The sequence below is a fragment of the Scyliorhinus canicula genome, chromosome 14 (genome assembly GCF_902713615.1).
Source record: "Scyliorhinus canicula chromosome 14, sScyCan1.1, whole genome shotgun sequence".
In the NCBI taxonomy this organism is placed as follows: domain Eukaryota; kingdom Metazoa; phylum Chordata; class Chondrichthyes; order Carcharhiniformes; family Scyliorhinidae; genus Scyliorhinus; species Scyliorhinus canicula.
Genome location: NC_052159.1, coordinates 158688512 through 158708589, shown reverse-complemented (window position 1 = coordinate 158708589; position 20078 = coordinate 158688512). Strand labels below are relative to the sequence as shown.

General features: G+C 49.9%; 1 protein-coding gene across 2 annotated transcripts in view; it reads left to right on the top strand.

The window, feature by feature from the left end:
- The first annotated feature begins 1944 nt into the window (after positions 1 to 1944).
- The window catches only part of LOC119977334 (collagen alpha-1(IV) chain-like), a 149866-nt gene continuing 131732 nt past the window's right edge, over positions 1945 to 20078 (top strand). Inside the window, exons 1-6 of one of the 2 annotated variants that reach the window (XM_038818118.1) lie at positions 1945 to 2030; positions 2117 to 2161; positions 3661 to 3705; positions 3789 to 3851; positions 5627 to 5680; positions 5789 to 5815. In XM_038818118.1, coding sequence (XP_038674046.1) covers positions 1980 to 2030; positions 2117 to 2161; positions 3661 to 3705; positions 3789 to 3851; positions 5627 to 5680; positions 5789 to 5815 — 285 coding nt within the window. In that variant the 5' untranslated portion in view covers positions 1945 to 1979. The remainder of the gene's footprint in view (positions 2031 to 2116; positions 2162 to 3660; positions 3706 to 3788; positions 3852 to 5626; positions 5681 to 5788; positions 5816 to 20078) is intronic. The other variant, XM_038818117.1, reaches the window with a different exon arrangement.

Sequence of the window (20078 nt, the reverse complement as noted above, 5' to 3'; positions counted from 1 at the left end):
CTGCCCGTCACACTCTGTCTGTCACACTCTGCCCATCACACTCTGTCCGTCACACTCTGCCCGTCACACTCTGTCCGTCACACTCTGTCTGTCACACTCTGCCCGTCACACTCTGCCTGTCACACTCTGCCCGTCACACGCTGTCCGTTACACTCTGCCCGTCACACTCTGTCTGTCACACTCTGACCGTCACACTCTGTCCGTTACACTCTGCCCATCACACTCTGCCTGTCACACTCTGTCTGTCACACTCTGTCTGTCACACTCTGCCCGTCACACTCTGTCTGTCACACTCTGTCTGTCACACTCTGTCTGTCACACTCTGTCCGTCACACTCTGTCCGTCACACTCTGTCCGTCACACTCTGTCACACTCTGCCCGTCACACTCTGTCCGTCACACTCTGCCCGTCACACTCTGTCTGTCACAATCTGCCTGTCACACTCTGTCTGTCACACTCTGCCCGTCACACTCTGCCCGTCACACTCTGCCCGTCACACTCTGTCCGTCACACTCTGCCCGTCACACTCTGTCTGTCACACTCTGCCCGTCACACTCTGTCCGTCACACTCTGCCCGTCACACTCTGCCCGTCACACACTGCCCGTCACACTCTGCCCGTCACACTCTGTCACACTCTGTCTGTCACACTCTGTCCGTCACACTCTGTCTGTCACACTCTGCCCGTCACACTCTGCCCGTCACACTCTGTCCGTCACACTCTGCCCGTCACACTCTGTCTGTCACACTCTGCCCGTCACACTCTGTCCGTCACACTCTGCCCGTCACACTCTGCCCGTCACACTCTGCCCGTCACACTCTGCCCGTCACACTCTGCCCGTCACACTCTGTCCGTCACACTCTGCCCCTCACACTCTGCCCGTCACACTCTGTCCGTCACACTCTGCCCGTCACACTCTGCCCGTCACACTCTGCCCGTCACACTCTGTCTGTCACACTCTGCCCGTCACACTCTGCCCGTCACACTCTGCCCGTCACACTCTGCCCGTCACACTCTGTCTGTCACACTCTGCCCGTCACACTCTGTCTGTCACACTCTGCCCGTCACACTCTGTCTGTCACACTCTGTCCGTCACACTCTGTCACACTCTGTCCGTCACACTCTGTCTGTCACACTCTGCCCGTCACACTCTGTCCGTCACACTCTGCCCGTCACACTCTGCCCGTCACACTCTGTCTGTCATACTCTGCCCGTCACACTCTGCCCGTCACACTCTGTCTGTCACACTCTGTCTGTGGAGAATTGCGTCCCCCCCTCCCTCCCGGCGATTCTCCGACCCGGCACGACCCACTGCGCCACAAGGCGTTGTGGTATATCTGTGGGTTATTTTCATTTTTTTCTGATTCTGCAATAAATTCACTAATTCTTTGGATTGCTGTGTTTCTCGTCTCAGTTTTGTAATTTACAATGCGGTTAATTGCTTTGGAATTATTGGAGTCCAAAGACGTGCAGGTTAGGTGGATCGGACATGATAAATTGTCCATAATGTCCAAAAAGGTTAGGAGGGGTTATTGGGTTACGGGGATAGGGTGGGTGTGAGGGCTTAAGTGGGTCGGTGCAGACTCAATGGGCTGAATGGCCTCCTTCTGCACTGTATGTTCTATGTTCTTGTTCTATGTTCATTAACTAACACCTGATCTGAGAATAACTGAACCCGAATTAATTCAATCAACGCTGTAAAGTAATTAATCATGTCCTTATTTTTACACAATTGCCAGTATAAATTCCTATTCAACATTTATAATGGAAGCTAGCTATGTAAACTTGTCACGTTACACATCAGCACCTCTCCTGGGCAGAGTATGTAATTACAGTGCAATACCACTCACAGAGGGCAGACTTGTAGAATGTACTCTCAGATTTCTCTTTGAACTCTTCAATAGTGATTATTATTTAATGAATGTATTTATTGATTTTCAGGGTGCAATCGGTTTACCTGGTTTTGCCGGACCCATAGGAATGCCAGGATTTCCCGGCGTTGAGGGACCTACTGGCTCTGGGGGACCAAAGGTAATTGGAGTGAGAAATTTGCAGAGGTTTGTTTCTGGACACTGTCAGGCTGCATTTTGTAACAAAACACTCCCTTTATATTTCAGGGTGACTTTGGGGATCCAGGTTTAACAGGAAAAAAAGGAATCCGGGTACGTATTGTTGACAATCCACGTCAAGTCTTGATAATGATTCCAGGCTTCAGCCGTTCCACCTCATATTGGATGGAAGTTTGGGAAGAGGAAATGATGGAACCATCTGCGGCCACACCTGAAGACAACGTCAAACATTGCAGATGTTGTAAATCTGAAGCAAAAATAGAAACAAAAACAGGAAACCCAGGGCAGGATCTAGAGAGAGAAAACAGGCAAAACAATTTTGGTCCAGACAATGAGTCATCGCGCAACAGTGTTTATACAGAAACACCAAAAGCTCACGTTAGCACACACATGTACACCCTCACATGCACACATCTACATACACCCTCACATACACACATGTACATACACTTCATGTGCAAACTCAGACATCACACAAGCACGTAGACATACATTCAGACGCACAGACGCACAAAGCATCAATGGTGTTCTGACCATAGTTAGGGCAGGGTGAGAAATCTATTGTTACTCCCTCCCTGTATCTGCTTGGCAGATGTTGGGGTGTGAGGTGCTGGGGTTGGGTGTGGAATGCGGACAGCTGGAAGCGAGCCTCACACAGGAGTCCATTGCCTTTATCATTGTGTGATTTTAACGACAGGTTTACCGATCTGAGGCAGTGCCTCTCTAGGATCGACATCACCTCCTCTCCCTGCAGCTACTGTGCGCTTAGATATAACAGGGATAAAATTCCCGACCCAATCTCCAGCTGTGACTTTGGTAGACACCAAGTCATTGAATCATTGGTTGATACAGAAGAGAAGGAGGCCATTTGGCCCACCATTCCTGTGCTGGTTCTTTGAAAGACCTATCCAATTAGCCCCAAAACCCTGAAATGTTTTTCTTCTTCAACTATTTCTCCCATTCCGTTTTGAAAGTTATTATTGAATCTGTTCCACCGCCCTTTCAGCAGAACCTTCCCAATCACAGCAACTCGCTGCTCAATGGAACGTTCCTTCATGTCGCCGCTAGTTCTTTCCCCCGTTCTCTTCCATCGATGTCTCCTCTGGTTACCCTCCCCCCTGCCACTTTGTCCTTATTAACTCTCTCAAAAACCTTTAGAATTTTAAATGTCTTCATTAAATCCCCCCCCCCCCCCCCCCTTTATCTGCTCTGTTCTAAGGAGACCCATCCTACCTTCTCCAGTCTCTCCACATTCACTGAAGACCCTCATCCCAGTTCCTCGTCCAATTAATCTCCCTCCACACCCTCCCCAAGGACTTCACATCCCTCCTAAAGTGAGGATGTCGGAATTGTACACAATGCTCCAGCGGAACCAGTGTCTATAAATTATAACAGCTCTCTCCAGGGTGTCTAGCAATCTGACAAAATGTAGGGGAAATGCTCAAAATGATTAGTTGCAACATTTTTGGACAATAAAAGAGGAACATTAGATATCGGATCAAATGAAATTATAAAAGGAAAATAACACATTGTTCTCTGTGTCTGAAACACTTTGTTAATCAGCTGTTTAATTATTAATCTTCATGACACAGGGTCCCGCTGGTTCACCCGGATTCCCAGGGACCCCCGGATTACCAGTAAGTACAATCCCTCACTATTCACAGTTAAAACACTGAACTGTTCAAATCAGAAGCCCTCTGACAGATTTCCTCATTCACAGGGGTTGCCTGGACAAGATGGCCCACCAGGTACAGCAGGAATCCCAGGTTGTAACGGTACAAAGGTAAGCCTCGATACTGGGATTGGTTTCTAGCACATAACAAGACCATTCAGCCCATCTACCCCAAGCAAGTGTGTCTCTCCACCCTCTCAGTCACTCCCTCCTCCATGGTCTTTTACTCTTTCAAGGAATGAGGATTTTGCTGGCTAGGTCAGCATTTGTTGCCCATCCCTAATTGCCCTTGACAAGGTGGTGGTGAGCTGCCTTCTTGAACCGCTGCAGTCCCTGAGGTGTAGGTACACCCACAGTGCTGTTAGGGAGGGAGTTCCAGGACTAATATCCCACCCAATCCAACCCTAATCTTCCTATATGTCGTAATTATCCCTTTAAGGGCAACACAGCAGAGTGAGGGTCACCTGGCCAGAGTGACCAATCTGGATTCAGACTGTGTAATCACCCCAAGGTGAGAGAGGCTCCTAGACAGAGACGTTTTGGGAGCGGGTTACAGCTGCTGTACAATTCTTATTAATAAATATTGCTAGTGTTCATTAATGAAGTCTGTGAAAGTGTATCTTTCCACCCTCATCCCACACCCTTTAATATCCCACCCAGTCTAATCCCACTCTCTCCCTCACTCCCCACACCCTTTAATATCTCACCCAGTCTAATCCCACTCTCTCCCCCTCACTCCCCACACCCTTTAATATCCCACCCAGTCTAATCCCACTCCTCCCCACACCCTTTAATATCCCACCCAGTCTAATCCCACTCTCCCCCTCACTCCCCACACCCTTTAATATCCCACCCAGTCTAATCCCACTCTCCCCCTCACTCACCGCACCCTTTAATATCCCATCCCTGTCTAATCCCACTCTCCCCTCACTCCCCACACCCTTTAATATCCCACCCAGTCTAATCCCACTCTCCCCCTCACTCCCCGCACCCTTTAATATCCCACCCAGTCTAATCCCACTCTCTCCCCTCACTCCCCACACCCTTTAATATCCCACCCAGTCTAATCCCACTCTCCCCCTCACTCCCCACACCCTTTAATATCCCACCCAGTCTAATCCCACTCTCCCCCTCACTCCCCGCACCCTTTAATATCCCACCCAGTCTAATCCCACTCTCCCCCTCACTCCCCGCACCCTTTAATATCCCACCCAGTCTAATCCCACTCTCCCCCTCACTCCCCGCACCCTTTAATATCCCACCCAGTCTAATCCCACTCTCCCCACACCCCACACCCTTTAATATCCCACCCAGTCTAATCCCACTCCCCATCACTCCCCACACCCAGTAATATCCCACCCAGTCTAATCCCACTCTCCTCCTCACTCCCCACACCCTTTAATATCCCTCCCAGTCTAATCCCACTCTCCCCCTCACTCCCCGCACCCGTTAATATCCCACCCAGTCTGATCCCACTCTCCCCCTCACTCCCCACACCCTTTAATATCCCACCCAGTCTAATCCCACTCTCCTCCTCACTCCCCACACCCTTTAATATCCCTCCCAGTCTAATCCCACTCTCCCCCTCACTCCCCAGCACCCGTTAATATCCCACCCAGTCTAATCCCCCTCCCCCCTCACTCCCCCCACCCTTTAATATCCCATCCAGTCTAATCCCATTCTCCCCTCACTCCCTTTAATATCCCACCCAGTCTAATCCCACTCTCCCCCTCACTCCCTTTAATATCCCACCCAGTCTGATCCCACTCTCCATTTCGTTTTAACCCTTGAATTAATATAATTTTGTGGGAGAGGTGGTCAGTCTCTGATTGGTCGGAGCTGTTATGATGGACAGAGGTTCATGAGCGTGGGATGTTCTGTTTCAGGGTGAACTTGGACCTCTGGGACCTCCCGGATTGCCAGGTTTACAAGGATCTCCAGTAAGTATCTGTCAATTCAACGTGACTTTGGAATTTGAGATTTCTGGTCAGGTGTGAGTGTGGAGTTTCTGGACGTTATTTTCACAATGTTGTAATGTTGTTTTCCAGGGACAATCCGGCATTCCTGGGATAAAGGTAAAAAGGCAAACTGACTTTTCATTTTTTGTTCAAAAATTCAAGAAAGTGTGAAGAACCAGTCTGGAATAATCCATATTCCCATTGTCTTCCTCATTCTCACATCCATGTTTCCCACAGGGAACTCATCTTCAGACAATCAGAGGGACAGGATGAGGCCATTCTGCCCCACCACTCAGTCGGATATCCTTACCTATCTTTTCTCCATATTTCCCGATGTGCTCATCCAATAAAATTATATTTATTGCTTACTATTATTTCATAAATCTGATGTGGAGATGCCGGCGTTGGACTGGGGTGAGCACAGTAAGAAGTCTTACAACACCAGGTTAAAGTCCAACAGGTTTGTTTCAAATCACTAGCTTTCGGAGCACTGCTCCTTCCTCAGTTGAACTACGAGTCACCGGAGGATTCGCCCGAGGAAGGAGCAGTGCTCCGAAAGCTAGTGATTTGAAACAAACCTGTTGGACTTTAACCTGGTGTTGTAAGGCTTGATAAACATGTGCAGTTGTCAATCTTTCACATCTGATAGCATCTCCCACAATACCTATCATTTAACATTTATTCTCAGTAGTTATGTAACAAAGAATTATACAGCATTCAGCACAGAAACAGGCCATTCTGCCCATCTGGTCCATGCTGATGTTTATGCTCCATGTCAGGCTCCTCTCACACTATTACACCTCGGCCAATCTTTCTATCAGTCTTTCTATTCCTTTCTCCCTCTTTGTAATAACCCCACGAGGCCCATGGGGGTGCCTGTTGGTCTCTCTTTGGGACTAGCCCACCCAGATGGGCTCTAAGAACAGAATGTAAAGGCCGGCCCAACAAGGACCCGGCATGTTTCTGTCCCAATGGGACTTTACTCTGGAAATATATTTGCTGTCGTGGGCAGACTAGTTGTGACCATCAATAACTCGTCATTCACCTTTGCGCTCGGCTTCCTGCACCTTAATACGCTTGAAAGTATCTATATTCCCCTCACTCCCAGTGGCCGTGAGTTCCACAATCTCATGCCACATTCTCTGCACTCTTTGACCTGAATTTGTTTCCAGTTCCTCCAGAGTCAGTCTCTGTGAAAACCCAGCTCAGTTGTGTGTAACAGAGGGTCTGACTCCTGTCCAAACAATACAATCCTGTCATTTACACGATTGACAGGAAGTCAATGAGGCTTCCACCACCGCAGGAGGCCATTCGTCCCCTCATACTGTGCTGGCTCTTTGGAAGCTCTATCCATTTGGGCCCATTCCCAATCCTTGTTTCCTGTAGCCCCTGCAAAATGTTTCCGCTTGAAGTATTTGTAAAAATTCTCTTTTGAAAGTTATTATTGAATCTGCCCCCATCGCCTCCGGAACACAACCACTCACTGTAAAAAACAAAACAATTCTCCTCATCTCCCCCTCTGGTTCTTTGGCCCATTGGCTTCAATCTCCAGCCATCGGCCTTCCCGTCGATCAAAGCCCTCCATGGTTTTGAGCACCTCGATGAAATGTCCAAAGAGAATAACCCCAGTCTCTCTGCGGTAATTGAAGCCTCTGAAACCCGGTCAGCCTCCTCCACTCCTTCTCCAAGAGCTCGACATCATTTAGATTCATGTCCCACTGCACCTAAATTGATACTCTGATGAATTTGTTTTTAAACAGGGAGACCCAGGAGATGTCATTGGGTCTTCAATATCGAAGGGGGAGCGAGGTTTCCCAGGATCACCAGGAATACAGGTGAGCTTTGATCTCTGAGGATTTCTGGAAACATCCATTCTACAAACCAATGTCTGACTGTCTCCTCTTACTCTCTCAGTCCTAAGGCATTTCATTTATTTTAAACAGGGTGTATCAGGGAATCCTGGAATGAAAGGACCCATCGGCCCAAGAGGATATCCTGGACCTTCAGTAAGTTTCTTTATTCTTATTTCCTGTGTAAAATGTGTTTTGGTTAAAATCAGGAAGGGGAGAATTGGTTCTGGCATAGGGAGAGAGGGGGGGGGAGAGAGAGGGAGAGATCACATCACCAAGTTGGGTGGGAGGGTGAACTGTGACGAAGATACAGGGATCCCACAGCAAGTTCTGGACAGGTTGGGCGAGTGGGCAAACCAATGGCTGATGCAGTATAATTTGGAAAGTGAGGTAATTCACTTTGGAAGCAAAAACAGGCAGATTACTACTGAATGGTTGTAAATTGAGAGAGGGGAGTGTGCAGCAGGACCTGGGTATCCTTGTGCACCATTCGCTGAAGTTAAGCATGCAGGTACAGCAGGCGGTAAAGAAGGCTAATGGTATGTTGGCCTTCATTGCAAGAGGTTTCGAGTATAGAAGCAGGGATGTATTTCTGTAATTGTATAGGGCCTTGGTGAGGCCACACCTGGAGTATTGTGTGCAGGTTGGTCCCCTTCTCTGAGGAAGGATGTTCTTGCTCTCGAGGGAGTGCAGCGAAGGTTTACCAGACTGATTCCAGGTATGGTGGGACTGTCACATGAGGAGAGATTGACTAGGTTGGGATTGTTCTCGCTGGAGTTCAGAAGAATAATGGAGGATCTCATAGAGACGTATAAAATTCTAACAGGACCAGACAGGGTAGATGCAGGGAAGATGTTACCAATGATGGGTGTGTCCAGAACCAGGGGTCACAGTCTGAGGATTCAGGGTAAACCATTTCGGACAGAGATAAGGAGTCACAATGCTAAAACATTGAATATATTCTTTCTTGAAAAAGAGAACTTTTTCCTGCCTGCACATCGATGGTCAATTCAAACAAATCCCTGGGTTCAAAACCGCTGAGATAACCTCCTAGTAAAGAAATAAAATGAGGGGGTGTGCTGTGTCAAAACGAGATTACGTACTGAAACTGGGGCTTCACACATGGGGAGGATACAGCGCCAGAAGATATCTCAACATGCAAGTATATCATAGGTGTAACCAGATAGGGCATTCTACACAGCAATGTTAGTGTTGAGAAAACAAATGTCGCAATTGTGGCGAGACAGGTCACATACAGAGGCATGCTGGGCCAGACAGAATCCTCAAACCTTGAAGATCGGTAAACACAAGGTCACATCAAAACCCAGACTATGGAATCAGCAAAGACAGTGAAAATTCCCAGGAAGACACGATGTCTCGAGAGATCAAACTCAGTGTATTATTGATACAAGGCGATTTTGAGTTTATACAAAACTAAATGGGAACTAAATTAAAATTGAAGTGGATACAGGAGCCGCTGTGTCTCATCTCTGAAAATTATACCAACAAAAGATAGATAGATTTCTATCCACTAAAGGTGTCCTGGGGTATTGGGAGAAGATGGGAGTGTGTCATTCAGATAGACAATCAGCCATGATCATATTGAATGGCAGAGTAGGCTGGAAAGGTCGAATGGCCTCCTGCTGTTTCTAATTTCTATATTTCTCTGTTTCTAATTCTCTCCTTTAAGATGCCCCACAAAACATTCCCATTTGACCCAGCTTTTGGTCACTTGACCCTTATATGTCCTGGTATGATTTGTGTGACCATTGCTTCGCTACCCTCCTGTGCAGCACCTTGGGATGTTTTACATTCAAGGGGTTATGTAAATGCAAGCTGTTTTTGTTAACAGTCTGTTTCATTTTGTTGTTGTAGGGTCCTCCAGGTATCCCTGGCACTCCAGGACCAAAGGTAAAGGATTCTATTCAGAGCCAGGATTGGTATTATTGCTATTACATTAATATTATTGTTATTACTGTTGCTTTCCCTCCATCTGTGTGAGATGATAGAATTACAACAATTCTCTTGGGGATGATGTGTTTCACTTGGTGCAGTTTTGCTCAAAGCTGAAGAGGCAAATCAATAAGAGGCAACTTCTGCCACAGGTGAGGTGGTTATCAGGTTGTTTCCGGTGTTGCCACCTGTTGCCAAGTCACTGTAACTGCTGATCATTGTGGTGGCGCACACAGCCCCCAGGTGATGCTGCCATTTTCCTCCTTCACCCCTCGTGATTCCCAGGTGCGGTAGTCAATGTTGAGGGCCTTCGTGTGACTCTTGCAAGAATCCAGGCTTTGGAGGGCCTGCTGCTTTCCTGGGCGAGTCTTCCTCACCACACAGAAAATCCTCCAGTGTACAAACATGTTCCATCACGCCTGAGCCAACAACGCTCTGCTCGATGACTGCTGCCATACACCGGAGCTTTGTCTTTGAAAGGTGTGGTGATTGTTCCTTTCAGGGCAACACAGCAGAGTAAAGGTCACATGGCCTGAGTGGCCAATCGGGACTCAGAGTGTGGAATCGCCCCCACGGTGGGAGAGGCTCCTAGGCAGAGATGTTCCGGTGACCCACACTTTGATGTGTGCTCTTAAAGGGACAATCACCAAATGAGGACGACTACACTCCTGACTTTTGTCCTTCCGTGTGACGGCCAGAACCTGCCACAAACAGAAGGATCAAAGCTGCTGAACTAGTTCGCTTGCTAATTATCCACTGATCACAGCAAAGTGCAAAGACTCCGATCTCATAAACCAACACCTTCGTCCTAAAGTTCAACTAGACGTTACCTGAGGTTCACTTTGTGAGTTAGTCGAAGGCGTTCTGTATCGAATTCTGTCTCAGCATGTTATTGATTATTCATATTGATACCAATGGTATTACTGATATTAATATTATTGATATTCTTGAAGCCTGTTGTGGTCCAGCCTCAGTTGACTGTTTCTTCCTTCCGTTACAGGGAAACATGGGGGTGCAGTTCTATGGACCAAAGGGTGAGAAGGTGAGGAGATCCCACCAATAAATTTCAATTCCCTTTCACAAACAAGATGATTCACCCAATAAGACACAAATTATTCAACGTCCACCGACATATGATTAAAAATCTGCCAGCGCTTCCTGTCGAACTTCCTGCCAGAGGGGAGGGAGATATGAGAGGGAGGGAGGTGGAGGGATAAGGATCAGAGAGGGTTGGGGATGGGGGGGGGGGGGGGGGGGGGGGGGGGGGGGGGGGGGAGGTGAAAGGGGCGCTATAAAACCCTAAGACGTAGGAGCTGAGTTGGGCCATTAGGCCCGAATCTGCTCCGCCATTCAGTGAGATCATGACTGATCTGATATAATCCTCAACTCCACTTTCCCACCTCATCCCCATAACCCATGATTCCCGAATAAAGGCAAATTACTGCAGGTGCTGGAATCTGAAAACAAAGAGAAAATGCTGGAAAACCTCAGCCGGTCTGGCAGCATCTGTAGGGAGAGAAAAGAGCCAACGTTTCGAGTCCGCCCTTGATTCCCTCACTGTTTAAAAATCTGTCAATCTCATTGAACTACATCAGGATCTAAAGGATGGAGAGGAGGGAGAAAGTGGGTACAGCTGGGACATTTTGACTATCGTTTGGACTATCGTTTTGGGAGTCAAGCTGCTTGTGGACAATGTTAACTGTTCTGACAAACATTCTGTCTGTATTTTCAAAGGGTGAGTCAGGAATCCAAGGACCCCCAGGTCCACCTGGTGCAGAGCTGACAGGAGGAACGACAAAAATCCTGATCGGAGAGAAGGTTTGTTGATTTAAACACATCTCTTTATGGGTCATTTTGCAGGATAGTTAAATACACATCAGAGTTTATCTGGTACCTGATGCAATATATCTTTATGGAACAGCAAAATAACACCACCAGAAGGGAAATGTGTCATGTGATCCAGTCTTAGTTCCACTTTTGCTTTGAGCAGAGCGCACACACACAGCCCTGACGTCTTCAAGCTTCATACCTGATATATATTACTGTCCTCCTGTGCCTAGCCTTCATAAAGGAAGCCACTAGGTGTTTTTTTTAATTAGTTCATGGGATATGGTTGCTGTTGGCTGGGCATTTGTTGCCCATTTCAGAGGGTAGTTAAGAGTCGACCACATTGCTGTGGGTCTGGAGTCACATGTAGGCCAGACCGGGTAAGGACGGCAGATTTCCCTCCCTAAAAGACATTAGTGAACCAGATGGGTTTTTAATGACAATGGACAACGGTTTCATGGTCATCATTAGACTTTTAATTCCAGTTTTTGTATAGAATTCAGATTTCACCATCTGCCCTGGTGGGTTTCGAACTCAGGAACCCAGAGCATTATTATTCTGGGTCTAAGGATTACTCGTCCAGTAATAATACCACTACGCCACCATCCCCCCAAATCCCTGATGAATGTATGGTGCTTTGTACAGTAAATAAGCCCATTATAACAACACAATAATAACTGGGAATTGCCAAAGGGGGAAAGTTCGTTCGAAGCACAAAATGTTTACAATGAATGCTCTGCACTGAACAAATCTCTACCATCGCCTGCAGTAGGTGCAGGTTCCAAAGATGGACCTCTTGCTCACTGAAACCTCAGGCCAGAAACGGCTTCCATTTAAAACTCTCATCCTCATTTTCAAATTACTACCTGGCTTCAACCACCCACCCATATCCTCCTTCCACCTCTGAAATCTCCTCCAGCCCCACAACCCTCTGAGATCTTTACGCTTCTCCAATTTCCGCCCCTTGAACATTCCCAGATGTTAATCACTCCATCATTGGCAGCCGTGTCTTCATCTGCCTGAATCCTAAGCTGGAATTCCCTCTTCACCTCACATTCCTCCTCTCTATCCTCCTCTCTATCCTCCTCTCTATCCTCCTCTCTATCCTCCTCTCTATCCTCCTCACATTCCTCCTCTCTATCTTCCTCTCTATCCTCCTCTCTATCCTCCTCTCTATCCTCCTCTCTACCCTCCTCTCTATCCTCCTCTCTACCCTCCTCACGTTCCTCCTCTCTATCTTCCTCTCTATCCTCCTCTCTATCCTCCTCTCTACCCTCCTCTCTATCCTCCTCTCTACCCTCCTCACGTTCCTCCTCTCTATCCTCCTCTCTATCCTCCTCTCTATCCTCCTCTCTATCCTCCTCTCTATCCTCCTCTCTATCCTCTTCTCTATCCTCCTCTCTATCCTCCTCACATTCCTCCTCTCTATCCTCCTCTCTATCCTCCTCTCTATCCTCCTCACATTCCTCCTCTCTATCCTCCTCTCTATCCTCCTCTCTATCCACCTCACATTCCTCCTCTCTATCCTCCTCACATTCCTCCTCTCTATCCTCCTCTCTATCCTCCTCACATTCCTCCTCTCTATCCTCCTCTCTATCCTCCTCTCTATCCACCTCACATTCCTCCTCTCTATCCTCCTCTCTATCCTCCTCTCTATCCTCCTCCTATCCTCCTCTCTATCCCCCTCCTCTCCTCCTCTCTATCCTCCTCTCTATCTTCCTCTCTATCCTCCTCTCTATCCTCCTCTCTATCCTCCTCACATTCCTCCTCTCTATCTTCCTCTCTATCCTCCTCTCTATCCTCCTCTCTACCCTCCTCTCTATCCTCCTCTCTACCCTCCTCACGTTCCTCCTCTCTATCTTCCTCTCTATCCTCCTCTCTATCCTCCTCTCTATCCTCCTCTCTATCCTCCTCTCTATCCTCCTCTCTACCCTCCTCACATTCCTCCTCTCTATCCTCTCTATCCTCCTCTCTATCCTCCTCTCTACCCTCCTCACGTTCCTCCTCTCTATCCTCCTCTCTATCCTCCTCACATTCCTCCTCTCTATCCTCCTCTCTATCCTCCTCTCTATCCTCTTCTCTATCCTCCTCGCTATCCTCCTCACATTCCTCCTCTCTATCCTCCTCTCTATCCTCCCAATCCTCCTATCTATCCTCCTCTCTATCCCCTCTCTCATCCCCTCTATCCTCCTCTCTATCCTCCTCTCTATCTCCTCTCTATCTCCTCTCTATCCTCCTCTCTATCCTCCTCTCTATCCTCCTCTCTACCCTCCTCTCTATCCTCCTCTCTATCCTCCTCACATTCCTCCTCTCTATCCTCCTCTCTATCCTCCTCTCTATCCTCCTCTCTATCCCTCCTCTCTATCCTCCTCTCTATCCTCCTCACATTCCTCCTCTCTATCCACCTCACATTCCTCCTCTCTATCCTCCTCTCTATCCTCCTCACATTCCTCCTCTCTATCCTCCTCTCTATCCTCCTCTCTATCCACCTCACATTCCTCCTCTCTATCCTCCTCTCTATCCTCCTCTCTATCCTCCTCTCTATCCTCCTCTCTATCCTCCTCTCTATCCTCCTCTCTATCCTCCTCTCTATCTTCCTCTCTATCCTCCTCTCTATCCTCCTCTCTACCCTCCTCTCTATCCTCCTCTCTACCCTCCTCACGTTCCTCCTCTCTATCTTCCTCTCTATCCTCCTCTCTATCCTCCTCTCTATCCTCCTCTCTACCCTCCTCTCTATCCACCTCTCTATCCACCTCTCTATCCTCCTCACATTCCTCCTCTCTATCCTCCTCACATTCCTCCTCTCTATCCTCCTCACATTCCTCCTCTCTATCCTCCTCTCTACCCTCCTCTCTATCCTCCTCACATTCCTCCTCTCTATCCTCCTCTCTACCCTCCTCTCTATCCTCCTCACATTCCTCCTCTCTATCCTCCTCTCTACCCTCCTCTCTATCCTCCTCTCTATCCACCTCTCTATCCACCTCTCTATCCTCCTCTCTATCCTCCTCACATTCCTCCTCTCTATCCTCCTCTCTATCCACCTCACATTCCTCCTCTCTATCCTCCTCTCTATCCTCCTCTCTATCCTCCTCTCTATCCACCTCACATTCCTCCTCTCTATCCTCCTCTCTATCCTCCTCTCTATCCACCTCTCTATCCTCCTCACATTCCTCCTCTCTATCCTCCTCTCTACCCTCCTCACATTCCTCCTCTCTATCCTCCTCTCTACCCTCCTCACATTCCTCCTCTCTATCCTCCTCTCTATCCTCCTCTCTATCCTCCTCTCTATCCTCCTCTCTATCCTCCTCTCTATCCTCCTCTCTATCCTCCTCTCTACCCTCCTCACATTCCTCCTCTCTATCCTCCTCTCTACCCTCCTCACATTCCTCCTCTCTATCCTCCTCTCTATCCTCCTCTCTATCCTCCTCTCTATCCTCCTCTCTATCCTCCTCACATTCCTCCTCTCTATCCTCCTCTCTATCCTCCTCTCTATCCTCCTCTCTATCCTCCTCTCTATCCTCCTCTCTATCCTCCTCTCTATCCACCTCACATTCCTCCTCTCTATCCTCCTCTCTACCCTCCTCACATTCCTCCTCTCTATCCTCCTCTCTATCCTCCTCTCTATCTTCCTCTCTATCCTCCTCTCTATCCTCCTCTCTATCCTCCTCGCTGGCTTTGAAAGCAGACCAAGGCAGGCCAGCAGCACGGTTCAATTCCCGTACCAGCCTCCCCGAACAGGCGCCGGAATGTGGCGACTAGGGGCTTTTCACAGTAACTTAATTTGAAGCCGACTTGTGACAATAAGCGATTTTCATTTCATTTCCTTCAAAGACACTCCTTAAAACCTATTTCATTGGTGAAGTGTTTGGTTACTTACCCTAATATATCCTTATATGATTCAGCGTCAGATTCTGTTTGCTAAACTCCGAGAAGCACTCTGGGACATTTCGCGATGTTAAAGATGTTATTGAAATATTCAGCGCAAATACTGAAAACCAACTTCTGACTGATTTCTTTTCAGGGTCTGAAGGGAGATCAAGGGGAATCCGGATTGCGAGGGTTCCCGGGAAGCCCTGTGAGTATTTGTCCATGTAAACATGCTGACGTGGCACCGTGGTTGCTCTAATATAAAATCAGAAAATGCTGGATGAACTCAGCAGGTTGGGCAGCATCTGTGGAGAGAGAGAAACAGAGTTTAATTTTCTGAGTCGGTGCCACTTCATCAACTGTTTGGGATCTTGGAATTTGCTCTGTAATTTTCCAATATGAAAGAATGAGTGTGGGTTAATCCAGTTGCAGGTTGCGTGTTTGGTGTTTAAAATTCTTGATTCTAGAAATAGCGTCTCGTCTCAAAAACAAAAGGATTATAAACCCGTCAGCCCGGTCTGCGTTTCTGGGTGAGAATTAAATTTGCGCAACACGAGCGGGATTCTCTCAGCCAGGGGCTGGGCCGGAGAATCCCCGTGACCGCCGTATATCGCGCCGAGCCGCCCCGACGCCGGCACGCGGCGCATTGGCACTGGCGTGGTTGGCGCAGCGTCAGTCAGGGGCTGCTCTGCGCCCCCCCCCCCCCCCCCCCGTGATTCTCCGGCCCGGGATGGGCCGAGCGGCCGTTGTAAAAAAAACGAATCTCACCGGCGCCGTCCACACCTGTTCTCTGCCGGCGGGAACGCGGCGTGGAAAGGTCGGGGGGGGGGGGACCTGTGGGGGGGATCTGACCCTGGGGGGTGGGGGCCTCTGATGTGGCCTGACCCCCGATCGGGGCCCACCGATCGGCGGGCCGGCCTCACGGGCTGGGGGCCTCCTTTCTTCCGCTCCGGCCCCTGTAGCCCTGCGCCATGTTGTGTCGGCGCCGGCACGTTGAATGGAGACGCCGCGCATGCGCGGATCCCGCGGCGTCCAGTTCATGACATGATCAGCAGCTGGAGCGGCGTGAACCGCTCCAGTGCCGTGCTAGCCCCCTGTCGGGGCCAGAATTGCTGATCCTGAGGCCGTGTTGACGCCGTTGAGAAACGCGACGCCGTTTCCGACGGCGTCAACACTTAGCCTCAGGATCAGAGAATCCCGCCCCATGCTGTTGTTTTTAGTTTTGGGGTGTGAATCCGGTCCAGCAGTAACACACACGGCTGAATAACATTCCTTTGAAACAAAAGTGGTTTGCAAAATGAAACTTCCAAAAGGCGAGGGGGTTTTGAACCTTTCTTGTCCAGTTTCAGAAATGTTACCGATTTCAAGTGACTCCTCCCATTTCCACAGGGACACTCCAGTGTCGGGATGAAAGGCGAGAAAGGAGAATTGGGCGAGCCGGGTAAACGTGTGAGTATGAGGAAGGGTTTTTGCACTTTAATCTCGGGGTGGCACGGCTGACATTTATTGTCCATTCCTAGTTCCCTGGAGAAGGTGGTGGTAAGCTGCTGCCTTGAATTTGATACAACAGAGAGTCTTGCTGGGCCCTATCAGAGGTCAAACTCAATTGGTGTGGGACTCAATTGAGGCGTAGGCCAAGAACGGTGGGACAGTGGTTAGCACTACTGCCTCACTGCGCCAAGGACCCGGGGCGGCACGGTGGGACAGTGATTAGCACTGCTGCCTCACAGCTCCAGGGGCCGGGGCAACACAGTGGGACAGTGATTAGCACTGCTGCCTCACAGCTTCAGGGACCCGGGTTCAATTCTGGTCTCGGGCGACTGTGTGGAGTTGGCATTTTCTCCCCATGTCTGCGTGGGTTTCCTCCGGGCGCTCCGGTTTCCTCCCACAGTCCAGCAGGGGTGTTTGCTTCAATCCAACTGGTTTTTGATCAATCTGTGATGTGTGGCGTGAGAACTCTGAGCCGCACTGAATTAGAGAGAAACGGCTCTCAGGAAAGTTAAGGGTAATTGTCAAGCTCAGGAATTTGGTCACAATAGATGGAAACTCCTACATGAGCTCGAAACTCCTCCCAATCCACAAACTTCCCCTTTGTTAAAATGCTTCTAAACCTTTGAAAATTGGTGGACAAAAAGTATTTGCTCCATTAGCTTTGGCACCTAGTTTATTTTTGATTCAGAACATTATCAGAACATTTGGGGCCTCACGGTAGCATGGTGGTTAGCATAAATGCTTCACAGCTCCAGGGTCCCAGGTTCGATTCCCGGCTGGGTCACTGTCTGTGCGGAGTCTGCACGTCCTCCCCGTGTGTGCGTGGGTTTCCTCCGGGTGCTCCGGTTTCTTCCCACAGTCCAAAGATGTGCGGGTTAGGTGGATTGGCCATGCTAAATTGCCCGTAGTGTAAGGCTAAGGGGGGGATTGTTGGGTTACGGGTATACGGGTTACGTGGGTTTAAGTAGGGTGATCATTGTTCGGCACAACATCGAGGGCCGAAGGGCCTGTTCTGTGCTGTACTGTTCTATTATCGTTAATACGCATTTATACTCATTAACTATCGGTAATAGCATTTAGTAGTCATTAAATATAGTTCATTGTTATTAATTATCATTAATGGTCATTACTCATCATCAACAGTCAGTAGTTATAGTCAGTTCCCGTACCAGCCTCCCCGGACAGGCGCCGGAATGTGGCGACTAGGGGCTTTTCACAGTAACTTCATTGAAGCCGACTCGTGACAATAAGCGATTTTCATTTTCATTTCATTTCATTATAGTTAATAGTAATTAGTAGATAAGAATTATAGGTAATTGTCATTAATTATCGTTAATGGTCATTTTCTATCTCATTTGACAGGGGAAACCTGGGAAAGATGGAGATCCTGGACTCCCAGGACGTGATGTAAGTTCAGTTTGTATTAAATCCTCAACCTAGCCTCTCATCAGCCAGCAGTCCCTGACTAGAACATCCAGAAAGTGTTCACTCTAACTGGAACCATCCACTCTGCACGCAAAGCTTGTTGGTTGAGCCTTTTAAATCCATGTTTCAAGGGAGATGTTTGTGTTGACCTTCCCAGCAGCTGGATGTAACATATCAAGATAAAGACAAGAAGCAGGAGGAGGCCATTCAGCCCCTCGATCCTGCTCCACCATCAATAAGAGCTTGACTGTTACCAACCTCAAATCTGCATCCTGCCAACCCCAATAATCTATCACCCCCTTGCTTACCAAGAATCTATCCACTTAGGCCTTAAAAATATTCAAAGCCTCTGCTTCCACCTTATTTTCTGGAAGAAAGTTCCAGAGATTCATGACCCTCAGAAGAAACAATTTTGCCTCATCTCTGTTTTAAATGAGTAACCCCCTAGTTCTAGATTCTCCGTCAGTTGGAAATATCCTCGCCACATCCACTCTGTCAATAACCCTCAGGATCTTTAAAGTTTCAATCAAGCTGCCTCTCGAACCTGTCCTCATAGACAACCCGCCCATTCCAGGTATCATTCTGGTAAACCTTCTCAGAATCGCTTCCAATGCATTTACATCTCTTCTTAAATAAGGAGACCAATTCTATACACAATACTCCAGATGTGGGGCTGGATTCTCCGTAGGCCTTCGTAACGCGGGTTGCCTGCGAAAAAAATCGGTGCGCATGACTCTGGCGTCCGGGCCTTCTTTTAAGCTGGCAATCTCCGGTCCCGGAAGGGCCAGCAGCTGACTGACGCAATACGCGTCAGTTTCACCAGCTGCGGAAGTGGTGAGACCCAGCGTTTTTTGGAGGAGGAGGAGGAGGAGAGAGACAGACCCGGCATTTGGGGGGGGTGTGAGACCCGGCATTGGGGGGGGTGTGAGACCCGGCATTGGGGGGGGTGTGAGACCCGGCATTTGGGGGGGGGGGGTGTGAGACCCGGCATTTGGGGGGGGGGGTGTGAGACCCGGCATTTGGGGGGGGGGGGTGTGAGACCCGGCATTTGGGGGGGGGGGTGTGAGACCCGGCATTTGGGGGGGGGGGGTGAGACCCGGCATTTGGGGGGGGGGGGGTGAGACCCGGCATTTGGGGGGGGGGGTGTGAGACCCGGCATTTGGGGGGGGGGGTGTGAGACCCGGCATTTGGGGGGGGGGGGGTGAGACCCGGCATTTGGGGGGGGGGGTGTGAGACCCGGCTTTTGGGGGGGGGGGGTGTGAGACCCGGCATTTGGGGGGGGGGGTGTGAGACCCGGCATTTGGGGGGGGGGGTGTTCCGACATTTGGGGGGGGGGTGTTCCGGCATTTGGGGGGGGGGGTGTTCCGGCATTTGGGGGGGGGGGGTTTGGGGGCAGCGGCGGGCAGAGAGGGGGGGCGACGGATGCCCGGGGCCAACGCACTGTCGCCCCCCCCTCTGTACGCCGCTGCCCCCTACCCCAACCCCCTCCCCTCACCACCCCTACCCCCTTCACCACCCCTACCCCCCTCCAACGCCGCATCCCCCCCCACCCCCCACTAACGCCGCACCCCTCCCCCCACTAACGGAGGAAGGAAGGGGGGAGGAAGGAAGGGGGGGGGACGGAGGAAGGAAGGGGGGGGACGGAGGAAGGAAGGGGGGAGGAGGAGGAGAGAGGGGGGGGTGTGGGTACCGGCCTTCAGAGGGAGGGGGACGGGGTGTGGGGTACCGGCGTTGAGGGGGGGGGGGACACGGCGTTGAGGGGGGGGACCCGGCGTTAAGGGGGGGGGGTTGCGGCGTTGCGAGAGATGGGGGGCGGCGTTGGAGGGGGGTAGGGGTGGTGGGGAGGGGGGTAGGGGCGTTGGAGGGAGGTAGGGGTGGTGGGGGGGGGGGGTGGTTGGGGTAGGGGGCAGCGGCGTACAGAGGGGGGGGGCGACGGTGCGTTGGCCCCGGGCATCCGTCGCCCCCCC